The sequence below is a fragment of the Rhinolophus sinicus genome, linkage group LG11 (genome assembly GCF_036562045.2).
Source record: "Rhinolophus sinicus isolate RSC01 linkage group LG11, ASM3656204v1, whole genome shotgun sequence".
In the NCBI taxonomy this organism is placed as follows: Eukaryota; Metazoa; Chordata; class Mammalia; order Chiroptera; family Rhinolophidae; genus Rhinolophus; species Rhinolophus sinicus.
The window spans coordinates 5,867,871-5,886,596 of record NC_133760.1 but is presented as its reverse complement, the minus strand read 5'-3'; the positions used below and the strand labels follow the sequence as shown (position 1 = coordinate 5,886,596).

General features: G+C 56.2%; 3 protein-coding genes across 4 annotated transcripts; 1 reads left to right on the top strand and 2 right to left on the bottom strand.

The window, feature by feature from the left end:
* Positions 1-70: 70 nt before the first annotated feature.
* Positions 71-4,649, bottom strand: PTH2 (parathyroid hormone 2). Of its 2 annotated transcripts, none has more exons than XM_019741609.2 (3): positions 4,264-4,649; positions 811-935; positions 71-292 (listed from the first exon to the last, which is right to left on the bottom strand). In XM_019741609.2, exons 2-3 carry the CDS (start codon positions 930-932, stop codon positions 118-120), a joined length of 297 nt encoding a protein of 98 aa, XP_019597168.1. In that variant the 5' UTR covers positions 933-935; positions 4,264-4,649; the 3' UTR covers positions 71-117. The 2 variants fall into 2 exon arrangements, with proteins under 2 accessions (XP_019597168.1, XP_019597166.1); XM_019741607.2 differs by lacking the exon at positions 4,264-4,649 and adding an exon at positions 1,035-1,134.
* On the top strand, positions 1,393-5,664 carry GFY (golgi associated olfactory signaling regulator). The gene is made up of 4 exons (XM_019741605.2): positions 1,393-2,390; positions 3,322-4,478; positions 4,637-4,810; positions 5,277-5,664. The coding sequence occupies exons 2-4, from the start codon at positions 3,329-3,331 to the stop codon at positions 5,474-5,476; spliced, it is 1,524 nt and encodes a 507-aa protein (XP_019597164.2). The 5' UTR covers positions 1,393-2,390; positions 3,322-3,328; the 3' UTR covers positions 5,477-5,664.
* A 127-nt stretch (positions 5,665-5,791) lies between these two features.
* On the bottom strand, positions 5,792-16,306 carry SLC17A7 (solute carrier family 17 member 7). Its single transcript, XM_019741604.2, has 12 exons — positions 16,086-16,306; positions 11,909-12,161; positions 10,616-10,734; positions 10,222-10,336; positions 10,057-10,144; positions 9,786-9,872; positions 9,552-9,694; positions 8,751-8,900; positions 8,433-8,565; positions 7,694-7,804; positions 7,362-7,489; positions 5,792-7,151 (listed from the first exon to the last, which is right to left on the bottom strand). Exons 1-12 carry the CDS (start codon positions 16,145-16,147, stop codon positions 6,858-6,860), a joined length of 1,683 nt encoding a protein of 560 aa, XP_019597163.1. The 5' UTR covers positions 16,148-16,306; the 3' UTR covers positions 5,792-6,857.
* Between the last annotated feature and the right edge of the window lie 2,420 nt (positions 16,307-18,726).

Sequence of the window (18,726 nt, the reverse complement as noted above, 5' to 3'; positions counted from 1 at the left end):
CGCCGTGGTACCCCCCCCACACACACACACACGCAGACACACACACACCGGGCGCAGAAAGGAGGCGCAGTTCGGACGCACAGCAGGGTCTTTATTAATGTGCGCGCGAGCGGGCTCTCAGCGCGCGTCCAGCACCAACAGTTTGTGCATGTACGAGTTCAGCCAGTGGCGGCGCTCGAGGGCGGCCAGCATCCGCGCGCGCTCCCGGAAGGCCGCGTCGTCCGCCAGCGCCAGACTCCGCCGCGACAGGGTGGTGGCGGGACCCACCCAGGCCCGGCTGGGGGAGCGGACGCTGTGGGGAGACCGAGAGACGCGGTTACCATGCGTCCAGGCCCCCCGCCCGCCGCCGCCTGTCCTCCCGGTGGTCTAACTCGAAGCCCTGTTCCTGCAACGTCTGTGGGGTGGCTTCATCTCTGTCCCCGTCTCTTTTTCTCTGTGTGGGTCTCTGTCTCTCTGTTCACCAGTTTCGGAGCTCCTTGAGTACAGAGACCGAGTCTGATGCACTGGTCCGCCCCCAGCGCTCAGCGCACGGCCTGGCACACCCCAAGAACCCAATTACCATTGTTCAAGGAACGAATCCATTTCTGCTTTGACTCCTTTCAAGTCTCTTGAGGCCTTTTTCAGAATCTATCTTTTTGTATTTCTCTTGCTGATTCCGTCCACCCTATCTGTCCCCACCCCTAGTCTCTGTCCTCCTCTCTCTGGGTCTCTGTCCCCCTCTCTGAGTCTCTGTCCCCCTTTCTCTTTGGGTCTCTTCCCACCTCTCTGAGTCCCCACCCATCCCTGGGAGTCCTGGGGCATCGCACGTACCTGAAGACCCCCGCGGGGGGCAGGGCGACGCCTGAGGCAGTGCGGATGCCCCAGGGCACAAGCAGCAAGAGGAGCAGCAGCAGCCGCACCCGGGAGCTCCTGGGCACCTGGCGAGTCTCCATCACCTGTGGAGAGACAGGGAAGGCTCAGTGACCCTGTCCTGGCCCAGAACCCAGGACTCCAGAGTCCACCCACCTCGACAGCCTGCGCGCAGGGCCCCCTACCGCGTAGTGGGCTCCGGAAGCGAGGCTGGCGGCCCCCTTATACGGATCCCTTCCACGGCCCCCGCAGCGGGCAGTGACGCAGACCAGGGGACTAGGGCCGCGGGGTCAGCCTCCCCCCAGGCTCATTAGGAGCCACTAGCGGTAATGAGGAGCCGGGGGTGGGGGCCCCGCCGCTGCCTTGACTGCTACTAACTAATTGGGACCAGGAGCTGGGACCTGAGGAGAAGTAGGAGGGGGAGAGACAGACAGACGGAGAAGTGGACACGAGGGGTGTGTCAGAGGGATAAAAATAGAGACTGGCGGAGAGACCATCAGAGAAGAAGCCAGAGATACATAGAAAGAAAGACGCTGGAAAAGCCACCAAGCAGGGACTGATGAAGAGAAGCAGAGACACAAAGAGATGAAGTAACTATGAGAGGGAAAGACAGAGACAGAGTGACAGAGGAAAGGAAAGAGGAAGAAAGGGAGCAACAGAGAAAGAAAGGAAAAAGAAGGAAGAGAGAAAGGAAAGAAATGGACAAAGAGAGCCAGCTAAGGGTGAGGGAAAAGGCTCTCAGAAAGACAAAAGGAAATGGAAGGATGGCCAGCCTGGTGAGAGATGCCCAGAGATAAATCCACACAGGGAGAGAACCAGAAAGAGTGGGAGACAGGGAGGAGGGAAAGGCAAGAGAAGGCAAAGAGTGTATGTGGTGGGGGTATGAAGGCAGGTAAAATGACAGGCAACATCAGGAAAGTCTTACAGAGAAGTGGAAGAGGGGAAAGAGACAGACAGAACCTCGAGCCACCCTGTGGATGTGTCTAACCCTTCTCAGGCAGGAATTTGAGGGTGTTGTTAAGCTCCAATCCCCACCCACACTGGCTCTTAAAAGGGTGCTCTCTACACAGTGAGGAGGTAGGCAAAGGTTGGGAAGCCCCACGGACCAGACTCCTGGGTTCTGGGGAAGGACCTGGGGACCTAGATTCCAAAATCTGAGGGGAAGTGGCTGAGGAGCCCTACTCCTGGGTCTTGACACAGGAGGGTACCAGGGACATGGACTCGGGCTAAGTAAAGGAGAGGATGCAGGGCCCAGACCCTTGGTTTCAAAGGGAAGATAGTTTGGTTGCACCACATCTCTCCACAAGGTGATCCAATCCCTAACTCCCTTCCCCACTCCAGAGACAATGTCTTTTATTTCTATCCCTTTAAGAGCCAGTCGCTAGGCTCCCAGGAACCCCAGGGAGGGGGTCAAGTGCTTCACTTGTGCCCCTGGGATCCTACCTCCTGCAGCTCCACCCAGAGCCATTCTGCGACATTCATATTCACCGATCTCTGCATCCAGTCTGCTCACCTACTGTTATCTTGGACCCCATTAACAGGTAAGAGACCCCAGGGCCCCAAGTGACCCTGTTCCATCCAGTAGTCTGCCACCCCTACCTCCACCTGACCACAAGCCTAGGCATCTCTGCCGCAGACCAGGCCCTGAGACCCTGAAATCTAAGCTTCATCCTCAATAAACAAAGACCTGAGTCCCCCACAGCTCTCTCCTGCAGGCTGAGGAATCCAGACCCCCTACACCCCTATCTCTGGGAACCCAGTACTCAGAGTTCCCAACCTTTTTCTAACTCAGGACCCAAGAGTTCAAGACTCCCATTTCCTTTTCCCCTGTAATCCACACCCCCAAACTTGGCTCCCTCAAAATTCTAGGCATCTGAACCTTCAGGCTTTTCCTTTCCAAAGAACCAGGAGTTTAGCCCCAGAGTGCCTTCCACGCTCTGGGAACTGGGAGTCTGAACCCCCAGCAGCCTTCTTGCCCAGTACCCAGGAGTCTCCCTCCTCTCCCAGATCCAGGCGGCCCCCCAGTTCATTCTCTGAGCCTCCTCTGGTGTAAACAACTGTTGAGTCAAGGTATCCCCAGGGCCCTCAGAGAGGAAGGAATCCCGTGTCCATTCAGAGGTCTACACCCTCGAAGTTGAAGAGGTCTGGGGGCTTGGAGAGCCCTTATTTTTTCCCAATTTTTCTGGGTCCCTCTTGGGGAAACAGATAAGGAAATTAACTACGACTCCCAAGAAGCCCCGCGCCTCAATGTCTCTTAGCTACGTCGGCCACCGCCCCAGCCTTCAGGGAGTTGTAGTTGGGTTCTACTTTCCCTGGCGCCAAGCTGGGCGGGGAATAGGGTCCACCCGGGTACCAGTGGACAAGGCCTCCGGGAATGGGCGTGGCCTGCGGTGGTGGGCGTGGCCTCCAGGAGTGGCCTGGGGCTCCCGGGCGGCTTCCTGCCTTAACTCCTTCCTTCCCGCTCCCCCGCAGTTAATAGATGTCTTCCAGAGCTATGAAATCCTTCAGCCCCATCCTCTTCCTCCTCGTCTTCCTCCTCGCTGGGCTGGGTTCCCAGGCCGCCCCTTCGGCCTCACCGCCTGCCGGCTCCGACTTTCCGCTCATGGGCCACCCCTCCCAGGCCTCCCCTCATGCCTCTGTAAATTCCACGCGCGACCATCCTAACCCAGAATCCCCTGGGATTGCTTCTTCTGAGCCCACCCCACCTGACTTCACTGAGACCCCCAACCGAGAATCCCCACACCCAGAGTCTCCTGAGACACCCAAACCTAACTCACTGAATACCTCAATATCAGAATCTTTGGAGACCCCCAAAATTAACCCTTCCCAAACGACACATCCAGAACCTTCTGAGACCCCCAAACCTAACCCAACTGAAATTTCATACTCAGAATCCCCTGAGATCCCCAAACCTAATTCCTCCAAAACTTCACACCCAGGATTTCCTGAGACCCTGAACGCTGACCCTACCCAAATCCTGCACCAAGAATCCCCACAGGTTCCAAAACTTAACTCCACTGAAATCTCACAAGCAGAAGCCCTTGAGACCCCAAATCCCGACCCCACCACGATCCTTCAGCCCAAATCTCCAGACTCCCATGACCCTAATACTGAGACCCCAAACTCTGAATTCCTCCAGACGTTCCACCCTGACCCTACCAAAACCCCCCACCCAGAATCCTATGTAACGCACAATGCCGGCCCCACTGAAATTCCCCACACAGAATTCCCCACAACTCACGACCAAGATGCAACAGAGATCCCCATGGCCTCTGACCCTGAAATCTCCACTAGTCTTCACCCAAAGACGCCTGCACCGTTCAAGGACCAAGCTACTGCCTTAAATGAGCTGCCCCTGAATACGGAACCAGGAACCCTTGCAGCCACCCAGCCCGACTCCCTTAAATTGCTCACCTCAGATTCTCTTTGGACCGTTGAGCCCGAAGCCTCCCAGAACTCTAGCCCTAAAGGGCCAGACGTTCCTCCTCCCTCAGCCCGGATTGCAGGATCCCCTGCTTCTCCAGGGCCCCCCAATCAGCGGGGCCTTGCCACTGCGCGGGCCCCCCAACGGCGTGGCCGAGGTGAGAGAGTCAACACTATCATCGTGGTGGAACGAGTGGAGGAGACCGGTGAGGGTCGGGGACCCGGACTCCTGGGTCTGAGGGAGGAGGGGTTTAGGGGCCGGGACTCCTGGGTCTGAGGGAGGAGGGAGCTGAACACTGGTACTGCTGGGTCAGAGGGAGGAGAGCTCTAGGAGTTTGAAACTCTCATTCGTTGGCTCCTTCAGGTGTGACGCTAGTGGGACGTCCCGGGGGCCTGGCAAACGGGGCCTTGTGCCTCTTCTTCGCCGGGACCGGGCTGCTGATCGGCATTTTCCTGCTGCTGTGGTGTCTCTACCGCCGGGCGGCTAGATACCGGCCCTTCGCACACCACCGACTTCCGAACGACGGAGACGAGCCGGGTGAGTGCCCCTTACAGCGCCCCGCCCTTTGCCTGCAGTTTCCTTAACCTGGTTTCACCTGGCACTTTAGGGCGCCCCGCCAAAAAGTACAGGTCCACTATCCAAAGTCAACAGAAGCTCTGACCCCCCCTTGGTCAGGTCCTGCACCCCAGTTCTCTGAAATTTCACACACACAAGTCCAGTACCGCCCCCAGCCCAGCTGAGACTGGCTGCAGGCTAGGAGCCACAAGCCCCGCCCCTTCCTCCTTCTTGGTCCTGTATTCCCCGCCCACTCCACTTCAGGCCCCTCCTCTGATGTGCGGACGCCACGTCCCCTCATCTATTCAGGGAACGTCGCCTTTGGATTAGAAAATCCAGCTCTAAAAGATGGTCGACATCCCCTCTCCCTACTCTTTGACCATCGGCGCAGCAGAGGGAACAGGCCCTTTTTCAGCCTGGGGATAACCTCGCCCCTTTGCTCCTGCAGTTATGCATTTGGACGCCCCGAAGGAGCCCTATGATCTCTACTTTTATGCGCCGGACGCCTGGGTCCCTTCACACATCACCACCAAGCAGCCGCTGCCCACACCCCCGCTGCCACCCAAGCTGCCCCCGCCGCCCCAGGGGAGCTGCCCCCAACGTCTGGAGCCACTCTCCCCCTCCTCACTCCCCAACAACTTCGTGTGAGCCCCACTCAATCCTGCCAGACCTGCGCCATCCGCAGATAAAGGAAGGACCCAGGGGTCCGGTCCTCCTGGCATGCTTTGCTACGTAGTGGTACTCTGGATAGAGTCCAACACACAGAGATTCCTTTCCTGTGACCGGAGAACACACCAGCTGAGGCCTAATAAATCACGTGTTCCCACTGCTAGACACCTCTGGCCTGAGTCCTGGCGGGGGAGGGGACCGGGGTCCTAGTATACTGGGTCTAAGGGAGGATGGGGCTTGGGGGCTGGGACTCCTGGGACTTCCACCGCCAATGACCCAATGAGGACGACTGGATGTGTACACCAAAGCATTTTATTGGGAGCGGGGCAGGGCAGGATTTACAGTCACAGAAACAAAGACACAAAGACACAACCCTGCCCCAGGAAAAACACCCCTCTCCCTCAGCCCCATTCTCTTTCCTGGGATTCTGTGACTTCTATATATGTTCCCCAAATTCTAAGCCGAAATAGGGGCGTTTGAGAGGGGCAGGATCCCAGATTTTGAGTCACTTAGCCCCTGAGGGACACAACAAATGGCCACTGAGAAAATGAGGGTAGTTTGAAACCACCCAGGAGAATAAAGTGCAAGGAACTGGGGGGGAAAGGGATATCTTGAAACCACCATGGGGAAGTTCAGTGGTGGTGGCTTCAAACCATCGAGTTGATGAACTTGAGCAGCCACTACTTAGACCTGAAAACCATGTCAGAAAAAGTGCATGGGGGTGGAGAGAGGCATATTGACAAAATCGCCATTTTGGTTGTTTCCTTAGACATTGTGCTAAGCTAGGGAGAAGGTCTGGGGGATTTGGTGCTTCAGCAGAATCTGCTGATGGAGGGAGGGGTGAAGAGGTGTGTGTGTGGGGGAGGGGTTGAAACCACCATTTTCCCTCAGAAACGCTGGTGAGAATCAATCTCTAGAATGGTGGGGATGGGTGATTGGTTAAACCAACCTGGAAAATGCAGAACAGAGTTAGGAGAGATTTGAAACTTCTAGAGGAAGACCTTGAGTGGTTCTGAAAGAAGGGAGGATGAGTAATCTCAGGGTCCTTGGGGTTTAAGGAAAGTGGGGAGGTGCCTCAAAACCACAGAGAGATTGAACTGTCCATTCAAATAAAGCCCTGAAAGTGGAAAAGGGAACCTTTAGGGGAATTTGGGTATCCTTGAAACTGCCATTCGGCGGCTTCACTACCCCTGAGAGGCAATTGGGAAGGAAAGAGGATTTGACAGCACTGGAAACCAGGGAGAGTGCTTCTTAGGCCTGAGACAGGACAGAGAGGACGGGGTTCCTTGACACTGTCACTCAGGCCAAAGATGTGTGGAATGGAGGTCCTGGAAACTGCCATTCAGTGTGAGGCACATGATCAGTAGTCCCGGACAGGGGGTGGGGGTCTTGGGGGCTGCACTGTGCTGTGTGTGGCCCCATAGGAGGGAGGGGGAGCAGGGGGTGCCCCAGGGGGCTCAGCCTCATCCTCCATTTCACTTTCATCGCTGCCAGCCAGCTGGTCATGGCCAACAAAGCCACACTTCTCTTCACTCATTTCCTCAGGCTCTGCCCATGGCTGCTTCTCTCCAGAAGCGAAAACCCCGTAGAAGATGACACCCCCATAGTGCACCAGGGAGGCAATTAGGAACACATACTGCCACTCCTCCCGAGTCTGTAGGGATGGGGGGAAATGGGGAGGTGAGGTCAGAGGCCAGAGAAACTTGACAGGGGGAGGGGAGGCCCAGAGAAAGGGAGACAGATCCTGATCGAAGCAGAAAGACATCTAGAGAGGGCAGGGGTGGAGCCCAGGGAGGGTGACATGTGTCAGGGAAGTACCATGCACAGCTGTGGAGGGAGAGTGGGTCAGGGCAGGTGCACTGACCTTGTGTTTGGTCATGGCGCCCACGATGATGGGACACACCATGCCCGACAACGTGCCCACGCCATTGGAGATGCCCATGAGGATGCTGGCATAGCGCGGAGCAATGTCCAGGTGGTTCACGTTGAACCCTGGGGAGGTGAGCCAGGAGGTGTCACACCCGAATCTCACTCCAGTGACTCTTTCTGAGCCGCCCAGTTCCCCACTCCTACCTCCCCGCTCCCCGCTGCTCTTTCTAGTCCATCTTTTGCGAGGCTGGGAGGTCCCCTTCCTGAGTCAGGAAGTTCCCACAGCGCTGTCCAGCGTCCCCCAAGCCGCGGGTCCGCTGTTCTCACCAGAGATGGCGAAGCCGCTGAAGCCCACCGCGAGGACCAGGAAGGAGATGGCCACGCCCTTGGAGTGCGAGTAGCCGACCACCAGCAGCAGCGTGGCCTCCATGCCGAAGCCTGCGGAAGCCGCCTCATCTGAATGCCGGCCACCCTCCCGTCTCCAGACCTGATCCCGCCCGGAACGCCTCTATCCTCTCCACTCTTGTCCCTGGCTTTAGCCCCCATCCCCCCGCGCACGCCCTAACGTCCCGAACGCAGAAGCTCCACCGCCCCAGCTGGGACCTCCATGGCCCTACCCCCTCCCTGACTAGGCCAGGTTCTGAAGACGCAGGGTCTCAGCCCCACTCGTGCACCTTTCACACCTTCCCTCTCTGTCCCCCCTCATTAGGCAGCACGCCGCCCAGACCCTTGACTCTCCAGGTCCCCCACTCGTGGCCCTTCTTCATCACCTATTTCCGGTTCCACTCCGCCCAGTCCGTATAGGCCCCGCCCTTCCAGACCCAACTCAGTCTCGCCTGTGCTCCACCTGGATAATCACACACACACACACACATACACATACACACACACACACACCTGGGACTGCCACCTGAGATTCTCTTCCCTCTGGCCTCACTCTGACTTCGCCTTTTTGGACATGCTCTCTGACCCCGCCCCATCCGCCCACGGTCCCACATAGCGGATCCACAGCTCTCTGCGCCGCCCAGTCTGTCCAAGACCAGGTCTAGTCCCGCCCCCCACTCACCCCCACAGTTCATCAATTTGCGCACGTTGGTGGTGGACATGATACGGCGGCTCCTCAGGAAGTCAGCGATCTGGCCTCCGATGGGTACAATAATGGTCATGACCAGGTGGGGCAACGCTGACACCAGGCCTACCTGCGCCGGTGGGAGTACAGGACGGGAGCTCAGGGGCAGTGGGCCGGGCGTCTCCATCGAGTTCGTGCACCATTGGCTCCTCCTTCTCCCTCGTTCCAAGCCTTTGGGACCCAGGCCCCACTCCTTCCTCATCAGCCCCCCCCACCCTCCACCCCGGCCCCTTGCCTTTCCCTCCTGGGCCCAACCTTGCTGATCTCAAAGCCGAACACTTCTTCAAAGTAGGCGGGCTGGGAGATGAGGAGCAGGTAGAAAGTCCAGCTGCGGCAGAAATTGGCCACGATGATGGCGTAGACTGGCATAGACGTAAAGAAGCGCCGCCAGGGTGTGTTGAACTTCTGTTGGGGAAGAGAGGAGGGGCCGCTAAGACGACAGAAACCAGGGCTAGAAACTCTTTGTGTCCCTGCAGGGACCCCACTAGAGTCCCGCAGAGACTCAGGTTTCCCGATCTCACTAAAACATCCAGGCACACAGAGGGGCCGGCCTGACCATGTCCCCGGTGGGACTCTGGCAGCCTATCGTCATGGTGACAGTTAAGGGATGCAAGGGTCCTGACCCTACAGTGGCCTCTCAAGTTCCAGACCCGACGATGACCCTCTCAGAGACCCATAAAATGTGGGCCCAGGAGTCTCTTTCCTTTCAATTACCACCCCTAAATCTAGCCTCACCCACCTCAAGTTCTAAGCAAAACGCCCACATTCTAATCCCGCCTCTGCTGGTTTAACCACGCCCATCAGTGTTTCCGCCCACCTGGCGCCCTAGCGCTGTCCTCCACACCTACTAATCGTGTACTCCCCGGGCTATAACCTCACCTTCTAGGTTCTAGCTCCGCTCACGTCGCGTTCCCATCAGGTCTCCTCTGAGAGTAGACCCGAACCCACCAAGTCCTACACGCTGTACGGATTCGAAGTCCCCTTTTCTCCTGCCTCCCTGCCTGGATATGTCTCCTCCCCCCACCGCGCCCCCGCCCCGCAGGCTTGGACCCGGACCGTGACGGGGTTCATGAGTTTGGCGCTCTCGCCGATGGCTTCCTCGATGTACTTTCGTTCCTCCTCTGAAATGCTGGGGTGCAGCGCCGGGGACTCATAGGAGACGAGCAACCAGAACAGATACCAGAAGATCCCGAAGCTGCCTGGGGGGATCAGGAGGGGGATGGAAGCGAGGTGAAGACCGACCTCGCTCCGCCCCAGCGCCACCCGGACTCAGGTGTCTGGGCCCCTCACCGTAGACGTAGAACACAGAGCTCCATCCTGAGTACTGCACCAGGACCCCTGCGAGAGGCATCGCGACCACCGCCCCAGCATAGGAACCTAAGGGGGAGAATTCCGGAGAGAGAACAGTCCTATCTACCCTCAGATCCAGGTGTCTGGACCCCCAGCTCCCCACCTTTCCAGGACACAGAAGTACAGGCCACAGCCCCTCCTACAGATATATAGGTCGGGGTCCCCTCCTCTCTGAGACCCACAAATATAGATCCCAGCCCCTTCCTCTCACCGCAAAAGGCTGTTGTCGCCAGGCGACTCCGCTCCAAAGGAGGGGCCCATTTGCTCCAAATCCCGTGACAGGCTGGGTAAGTGACCCCCTAGGGAGAAGAAAGCCAAAATCAACGAACAGAGGCGGGGTCAGAAGGGGGCGAGGTCTGACGGGGCGGGGCTTTACCTCTACCAACCCCTGCAGGATCCTCACGAAGATGACACAGCCGTAGTGGACACGGGCAGCCGAGGGGATCAGCATGTTTAGAGTGGATGTAGCCACAATAGCAAAGCCGAAAACCCTGATGGGAAGAGTCCGTGGTTCAAGGAAAGGATTCAGCTATCCCGCCATGCCTAGGATTCTGCTAATTCCACCCACATCAGAACCCAGTTTCCCAGAACCCCCGACCCCCCCCTCTTCTGTGACTCCCACCTTCCACAATCACAAGCCCCGCCTTTCTCTAAGACCCTGCCCCAGGCTCCTCTTATTTCCCCAGAGTCAGCCCCCAAATTCCAGGCCACACCCTCTAACTCCACCCACCTCTGTAGTTCCCGCCCACCTTGTGACCCCACCCCTATACCTGTTGGCTGCGAATTTTTGGCAGATAAATCCTCCGGGGATCTGGGTGACAATGTAGCCCCAGAAAAAGGAGCCGTGTATGAGGCCAACAGTCTCTGGATCCCAGTTGAACTGAGCTTTCTGTGGACCAAAAGGCACATCAAATCAGCTTCCTGCCTCAGGCTCTGCCCCTCCACCGGTCACTACCCAGAGACTTAGTCCCTTGGCCAATCAGCAACAAGGATCCCCTCTCGCGCCCAAACAGGTGCCAATCGGACCTCAAGCCATCCCAAGGTCCATCCTGAACGAAGTTTCCCCATGTTGCTAGGGCTGGTACTACCTTAGCAATGGGGCCCGTTGCTGTCTAGATGCCTTACTCCTGCTTTCCTGCCTCAGTTTCCCTTCTCCGAATGTCTAGGGGTCCATATACGGGAGTGGGGATTCTTTCTCTACTAACCAACTTAGGAACTGTTTGCAGAGTGACCGGGATGGGTTCTAGTCAAGGACAAGAAGTAGCTAAAGAGGCGTGCCTGACTGGAATGGAGCAAGGGGCCACAGCCATAATCAGAACTTTTTTCCTGAGACAGAGGCACCGCCTAAACTGAAATTAAAATAGGGAGAAAGTCTGAGATGAGGCAAGGCTTTAGGTAATTGCCAGAAGAGTGGAAGCAGGACTTACTTAGCAGTGGTGGAACTTAAAAATACTCAGGATCAAAAACAAAAAACAAAAAAAAACCCAGGATCAAAATTCAGGGGGGAATAGGGAATATAATCAATGATATTGTAATAACTATGTATAGTGCCAGATGTGCAACTAGACTAATGCGTGGGATCACTTCGTAAATTAGATAAATGTCTAACCACTATGCTATACACCTGAAATTAATATAAAATAATACTTAAGGTCGAAAAAAACACTTTTCCCAGTGTATCTGAAATGGTAAAACAATAGCAATAAAAATGACTATTAATATTTGCATCATGAAAAAAATTCAGGGGAGAGCTTGCAGTGAGACTGGGATAAAGCAGATGTGACACTGGGACAGGTGTGGGACGCAGGTGGAGCAAAGTTGCTAGGCCGCCCAAAATAGAGAAAGGTTAATACATAGGGAACCTAACACTGGGGCAGTCTGCATTTTAAAATCAGGGACCTGAAATCAGTAGGGGCCGGGACTTCATTTGTATTAGGGCGGAGCTTAAGAAGGGAAACACAGATGGGCGGGGCTACCCAAGTTGTGGTTTGAAAGGGCGTGGCCTAGGTGTGTGACGTCATCAGGGGCATAGGCAGTACCGCGGCTCCCACCCTCTCAGCTACCTGCACCACCACGTGGCCCCCGCGGTGGGTCGTGCTGTTGTTGACCATGGAGACAATGGCCACACCCAGGTTGCAGCGGATGCCAAAGCTGATGCAGAAGCCCAGACCGCTCATAATGGCGATAATGTAGCGGCGAGGGAGGCCAAAGCAGGTGCAGTCCACGACCGGCGGGTCCCGGGTCTGCGTCGTGACCGGGCGCCCGTCAGCACTCAGCTCCAGCGTCTCTGCACCTTCCTGACGTTTCTCCAGAAGGCTGCGGGGCAGCAAGAGTCAGACTCAGACGTCCAGGGCCCTAGCCCCCTCCTCCCTGTGACACAGGAGTCCAGGGCAAAACCTCCTGCTTGAAAAAGACCCAGGATTCTAACTAAGTCCGCACTCCCACCTTCCTTCCCCAGGAGTCCAGCCCCTTCTCCCCTCAGGATCCAGGAATCTGGACCCCCAGTCTCCATCTCCTTCAGACCAGGAATTCCATGCCACCAGCCACCTTCACCCCCAGACTCAGGTGTGGAGGTCCTCAGTTCCCTTCTCCCCCAACCCTGTCGTCTCTCAACTCAGGAGTTTTAGACCCCAAACTACCCTTTGTGATCCAAGAGCCTGTGCTCTCAGCCCCCACCCCAAGGCCCAGAGATTCTCTCCAGCCCCCTCTCCCAGATATGAGTCTATTTGAGGAAGCAAAAGGCGCTAAGGAGATGCTTCAGCAAAGGTGTCAAAAGAACAGATGCTTCTCAGCCACGTCTGCTATATATACCGACCCCCTCCTCCCCTGCCCCCCATGGCATGCCCTTTTCTGCTTCCAGGCCCCAGTGTGGGGCTGACATCCAGTTAATTTCATTCAGCCACCAGAGCCCATTCCTAGGAACACAGGGGTAGGGAGACATCCAGGGCCCTGGAATCCAACAGCCTAGCATGATATCCTTGGGGAAACTTGAGTTCAGGCTGTCAGCCTAGGGGATAGGGAGGGGGAGTGGCGGGTGGTGTCCTGGCAAGGGACAGATGGCCCTGGTAGGGGGATTGGCTCAGTCCCCAGCAAGGCTCTCGCCCCCGCCTGTTCTGGATTGGGGATTGAGGCTGTGATGATGGATAGGATACTTGGAGGGCCACCTCAAACCCAGATAGAGGCTGCAGGGCGAGAGAGGTGTCCTGAGACAGGTGTGGAAAGACCCAAAAGGAGGGTGGGGCAGAGGCTGAGAAAGAGGGTCAGAGATACAGAAAGAAGAGAGAGATCCAGAGAGAAGGGGACAGAGGCCCAGAGAGAAGAGAGAGGGACCCAGAGAGTCAAGGAGAAAATAAGACAGGGGCAGAGACCCCACAAGAAGGGGGGACAGGACAGAGACCCAGAAACAGAGGACAGAAACCCAGGAGAAAGAACATAGATGCACAGACCCAGAGCGTTGAGAGAAAGACAGAGGAACTGAGAAGAGACAAGCTGGGGATGTGATTTGTGAGGTGCGGCTCCTCTCAGGCGGGTAAGCAGCCAGAGGATCGGGCTGGATCCCAGGAAGGGGCTAGAACAGATGGAGGCGAGGGAGACTGGGACGGGGGAGGAAAGAACAGCCAGACGGTCTGGGGGGAGGTGGTAGAAGAGATGAGAGAACACAGCCACCCTCCCCATCCTAGAACTTAAGGAGAAGGAGGAATGTTAAGAAATAGGGGTGGAGGGAGAAAGAGATTGGTGGAGTCGACAGAACCCAGGGGGATGAGGAATGAGACCCTGAGAGAAGAGAACAGAGAGCCAGAGAGAGGGGGATGGAAGCCCCCAGAATGACTAGTACAGGGTGGTAGGGCCTGCCCCCTCCCATCAAAACAAATCAGCCAATGAGATTAGACTTTGACCCAGGTTGCTATCAGATGCTATTTGACCCTGAAACTCAAGATGTGATTGCAGCCCCTGAAATTTGATATTTATTGTTAGTATTAAGACATGTCAGATCTCTAACCAAGGCTTTCTAAAAGGGGTGGGCGTAGGTCTCAGTATCCCACGTCAATGAAATGGGGGCAAGAGTAGATATTACAAAGAGGGAACTGCAAGGGGGTACTAATCCTTTCAGGATAAGAGAAGCAGGGAGGCAGAGAAGAAGGTGGCCCCAGTGCTTTGCAGAAGGGAGAGCCTCCCCTCCCAGGATGCCAGGAACTCAGGTCTGGGGGCCTAGTGATGAGGAAAAAGTGGGCTTAAGAGGCAGTTAACTAGTCTCTGGATCTCTGTCTCTGCTTCTCTTGGGGCTTTGTCTCCCATGTCACGCTCTCCTTATGTCCCTTTGTTTCTCTCTTCTCCTCCCATTGTACAACAAAGGAAACTGAGGCTCAGGGAGCAGAAGTAGCATGTCCAAGGTCACCCACAAGAATAGTGATGGGGCCTGATCACTTCCTGGCCCCAGCATCGCCCTGCCCAAGGCCTGGCTCTCAGAAAGGAGGCACTTTGGCTCCTGTTTCGCCTGCATTCCCTTTCTGCCCATGTCCTTGTCCCAAGTTGCCTGGTTTGCTGTCATCTGTTTCCTGGTCTGAGGGAGTCCTCCATACTCTAGCATCACTCTTCTTGAGGAAAATCTGCAGCTTCCATCCCAGGCTTAGAGGGGCTAACCTGGGTTTGAATGATGACACTTGTACTCTTTCACTGATTTCTCCCCCTTCTTGAACTGAGCCTTAGTTTCCCCAACTCTGTCTAGAGAATTAAATGGAATCAAGGTGTTATGTCCAATACAGGGCATGCCCCTTCTCTCTAAATATCACAGTGAACCCCAGGATTCAGATACAAATGCTCTCCTTGGTTCAAACTCCTTGGTAACTGTCCTGGCAGGAGCTCTGGGCCCTGGGGTCTCTAGGGGCCTGGGAGGCAGCTCAGAGAAGTGAGTATAAGGCAGAGACAGAATGAGAGAAACCCAGACTCGGATGAGAAGCTGAGAAGCAGAGACTGAGGGAGGGGGCCTAAAAAACACATCCCTCCCTCACTGCAACCCCCCCTCAACCTCTTTCATCAGCACGTCTCTCCCTTCTCCTGACTTCACACTGATGTATTTTGAGAAACTCGTGAAAGGAGGTGAGAAAAAGGGTGAGGAGGGGCTGGAAGATTGGGAAAAGCTGGGGTGAGGTTATCTCAGCTTCCCCACCCCCTCCCCATCACTGAGCCATCCTCCTGCCCCCTCCCTTCTGTCCAGTCTTATTCCCATCTTTCCTGTTACTAGAGGGTGAGGTGACTTTGGAGCTAAGAGGTGATCGCAGCAAGCAGGACTAGTGTAAGACTTAGAGAAGGACTCGTATGACCTAGTGATATGGACGGAGCGTCGATTAAAGATGGGGGCCTGTGGGCCACTGGGACAGGGTCTGAGGGAATGGCAGGTACTGATCAGGCTATCTCCTCCCCGCACTGTGGCCAGATATTTTTAGGCCTCTCTGCAGCTGAGTAATTTCTCTGACTTGGAGCCAAAGCTGGGGTTGGGGGTGAAAGATGAGGGAGGTGTCCAGACTACCCTAGGGACACCCAGGTCACTGGGGTCATCTCCCTGGCTGGGAGGAAGTCCCTCTTAGCTCTAGCCTACATCCCTTGGAAAGTCTAATTTTTGGCCTGCAGATAACTCCCTTCTCCCCCAGACAACCAGGACACCTGGGCTTCTTCCTCCCAGCTTAACTCTCCTCAAGGACAAGGACCAATGGGTCACAATCCGCTTTAGGTTCAGATTAAACGCTCTGAGTGACGGAAACTGAGAAAGATATGGAGTGATGGAGAGACTCAACGTAGGGGGATAAAATCCCAAAGAGAGGGGACAGAGACCCCGAGAGAGAGGTTGATAGAGATATATAGTGAGAGTAATGGTAGAGAATCAGAGAGGAGAGACTCAGAGATAAAGAGGAATAGAGACCCAGAGAGAGGGAGACAGAGGTCCACAGGAAGGAGGCAGAGAAAAGATAGGTGAAGAGACCCAGAAGTGGGGGACATACAGTCCCAGAGAAAAGGGTAGAGCCTGGAGTGGGGTGGGGCGAAGAAAAAGAAAGGAGATGATGAGCAAGATCGAACCAGGGAGAGCGGCGCCGTCGGAGACGGAGGAAGAACATTGGACAGATGGGTGGACCCCCCCAATCCACGGGTATCGCCTGTCCATCTGTCTGTCTGCGCCCAGGTGGGAATGGGCGTCCTCCTCGGACCCTCTCGCTCTTCCCCGCCCAGGACCCCCACCACGCTCACCGATGCAGCCTCCCGAGGGTGCGACCCGCTAGCTTCCGAAACTCCTCCCGGCGGAACTCCATGGTGGCTGCCCTAGCTGCCGTTCCCCCCGCACCGGTCCCCCCGCCCGCGGGCCCGGGCGGCCGCGTCCGGGTTCCCGGGGTCCGCCCCCGCCCGGCCGGCCCCGCAGCTCCGCTCGGGGGGAAAGAGAATGCGAGTGCCGGCTGCCTGGAGGCTGTCACTGGACTCAGCGCCGGGGGCGGGGCGGGGGCGGGAGAGGCCCCGCCCACCCCAGTTAGACCCCTCCTCCTTTCCCAGCCCACCCATCCCGGTTCTGTCCCCGCCCTTCCATTCCTAGACCTCGCCGCTGGGCTCTGAATTCACTCCTCTGAGTTGTATCGCCCCCAATTCTGTCCCTTCCCGGAGTTACTCCACCTCAGTTCCATACCCCGCACCCAGCTGCATCTACCCCAGATTTACTTTCCTTCCGAGTTCTCTTCCCCATCTGAGATTTTCCTCCCCACTCCAGTTTGCTTAATTTTATCCCCGCATTTTCGTCCCCTTCGGTTCCATCTTTTTCTGAGTCTCCCGCGTTTCATCCTCCCAGTCTTATCCTTCCTAATTTATGTGCCCTCCACTTCCACATCCTGCCTCCCGAATTCCATCCCCAGCCCCAGTTTCAGCTTTCTCATTCAGAAGGTACTTTTCTTCTTCAGGGAATTCTTTCCCCCTGAATTCCAACTCCATTTCCACCCACCCATTCTCCCTTCTAGTTCTTCCCCCATCCAGTTTCTTCTCCTTTGACTTCCATTCACTCGTTCCCATCTTTACCCTTTTGAATTCCATCCCCCTTTAGTTCTGTTTATTCTCTGGGCGCACCCCCTCCCAGTTATTTTACTGCCGATTTCTTTCCCGTCTGAGTTCTATCCCCACGGTTACAACCCCGAGTCGCCAGTTGCCACCCACATAATTTCCTCCCCACCTTAGGATCTGTCCGCCCTCTCAGTTTTGTTCTCATCCCCTGAGTTCTGTTCCCACCCCCTGAGTTTCATTCCCACCCTCTGAGTTCTGTCCCTTCCCTCTGGGATCTGTCCCCGTCCCCTAAAATCGTACTCCATCCCTGAATTTTAGCCCCGCCCCTCTGGGGTTGAACCAGGATTTTTCCTCTGTCTGCCCGGCTCCTTTCGCCAGACGAGCCCTTTTCTCCGACGCTGAGTCCACCTCCACGTTCAGGCCCCAGGAGGGTGCTTCTTTCCCCATCGCCTCCCTGCGTCGGGCCGCAAATGCATTTGGGATTAAATTTTCATGATGTGGCACAGGACCGCCAGGGGGTGGGAAGAGCAGCAGGCGTGGAGGGCGGGAGCCTCGGACCCGGGTTGACCCAGCAGCCACTGCCCGCCTCGGCCTCTCGCCAAGCTTTGTCTCGTTGGGTTTCTAGGTCTCACAATTTTGCCTGTGTTTGAGAGAACCCCGTATCCCCAGGGAGGAGGGGACTAGGGGTCGGACTCCTGAGTCTGAGGGAGGAAGCAGCTGGGGCCGGGACTCCTGGGTCTGAGGGAGTAGTAGCCCGCAGAGCCGTTCACACGCGCCACCCTGTGGTGGTAGAATCCCCTGCCTGGGTGCGGAGGCGGCGGCCGCGGCTCCCGGCCAGGTGTGAGGGTGGAGCAGATGGTGAAGAGGTGGGAGTGGGAAGAGGGCCCGACCGCTGCCAAATCCCGTGCCTTCGCCGGAACCATCACCATGGAGACCGAGGAAGGCAGAAAGGACCCAACCCCACACTTTTTCGGGACTTGAGAATGAGTTCTTCAAGCCTCCCACGGAGGGTCCCAAGAGAACTACAAGTCCCAGCAGCCGCTGGACCACAGTTTGCTTGGGAAAGGCCGCATACTCCGAGGGCCGCCGAGAGTTGTAGTTCCCTGAGGCAATAGACAGAGGTTGAGTTGCGCCCTCTGTTGGACACCGCGCTCACGTTCGCTCCTTCAGATGCCAAAAAACCCCACCCCATTGTCATCCATTGCGCCTTTGCTCCTTCTCACCATCTAGTCCCCTTCTACCCCCCCTCACGCCCCATAATTCGCTCGGTTCCAGTCACACTGGCCTCCTAGCTGTTCTTCCAATTTACCACTGAGGGCAGGGACAAAACCGGGAAGGGAGGGCTGCGAAATGGAGGCGGGCTCCTCCATTTACTTAGTGTCCTAGGACTCGCTCTGGAAAAAGAGGGTATCGGCAGTTACTCATTAATTTAACAGATATCTACTGAGTTCCTACCAGGTGTCAGGCATTGTCACACCATAAGGGACATAGCTATGAGAGCAACATTGGGTACTGGGGACGCCCAGAGGAGGATTCTAACTCAGCCAGGGTAGATCAGAGAAAGCTTGAAGGCTGAAAAGCTTTCCAAAGAACCCTCAAAAAAGGGATGACTGGGTGTGTGCGGGAGGGAGTAAGGATGGCAGAGTGCGGGGACTATCTGGCTCGGGTAATAGTACTTGCAGAGTTGGGGAGGAAAGTTTGGTGTAACTGTGATATGAAGCACAATTCCAGGAATGGGCAGCTTGTCAGAACAAGGGATAGCAGAGGCTAGAGATGATGGTATGGATTGGGTCACCAAAGGGCTCAGGAAATGTCCCCTACGAGGGCGAGACAATTAGAAATGTCCCGG

What these genes read in the sequence shown, in the direction of transcription:
- GFY (XM_019741605.2), top strand. Translation starts at nt 3,329, where the DNA reads ATGTCTTCCAGAGCTATGAAATCCTTCAGCCCCATCCTCTTCCTCCTC. An exon ending in GGAACGAGTGGAGGAGACCG is followed by an intron (nt 4,479 to 4,636) that starts GTGAGGGTCGGG and finishes TGGCTCCTTCAG; the next exon opens with GTGTGACGCTAGTGGGACGT. An exon ending in GAACGACGGAGACGAGCCGG is followed by an intron (nt 4,811 to 5,276) that starts GTGAGTGCCCCT and finishes TTGCTCCTGCAG; the next exon opens with TTATGCATTTGGACGCCCCG.
- PTH2 (XM_019741609.2), bottom strand. Translation starts at nt 932, where the DNA reads ATGGAGACTCGCCAGGTGCCCAGGAGCTCCCGGGTGCGGCTGCTGCTG. An exon ending in CCCCCCGCGGGGGTCTTCAG is followed by an intron (nt 293 to 810) that starts GTACGTGCGATG and finishes GTCTCCCCACAG; the next exon opens with CGTCCGCTCCCCCAGCCGGG.
- SLC17A7 (XM_019741604.2), bottom strand. Translation starts at nt 16,147, where the DNA reads ATGGAGTTCCGCCGGGAGGAGTTTCGGAAGCTAGCGGGTCGCACCCTC. An exon ending in ACCCTCGGGAGGCTGCATCG is followed by an intron (nt 12,162 to 16,085) that starts GTGAGCGTGGTG and finishes GCTGCCCCGCAG; the next exon opens with CCTTCTGGAGAAACGTCAGG. An exon ending in GGCGACAACAGCCTTTTGCG is followed by an intron (nt 9,873 to 10,056) that starts GTGAGAGGAAGG and finishes TCTCCCCCTTAG; the next exon opens with GTTCCTATGCTGGGGCGGTG.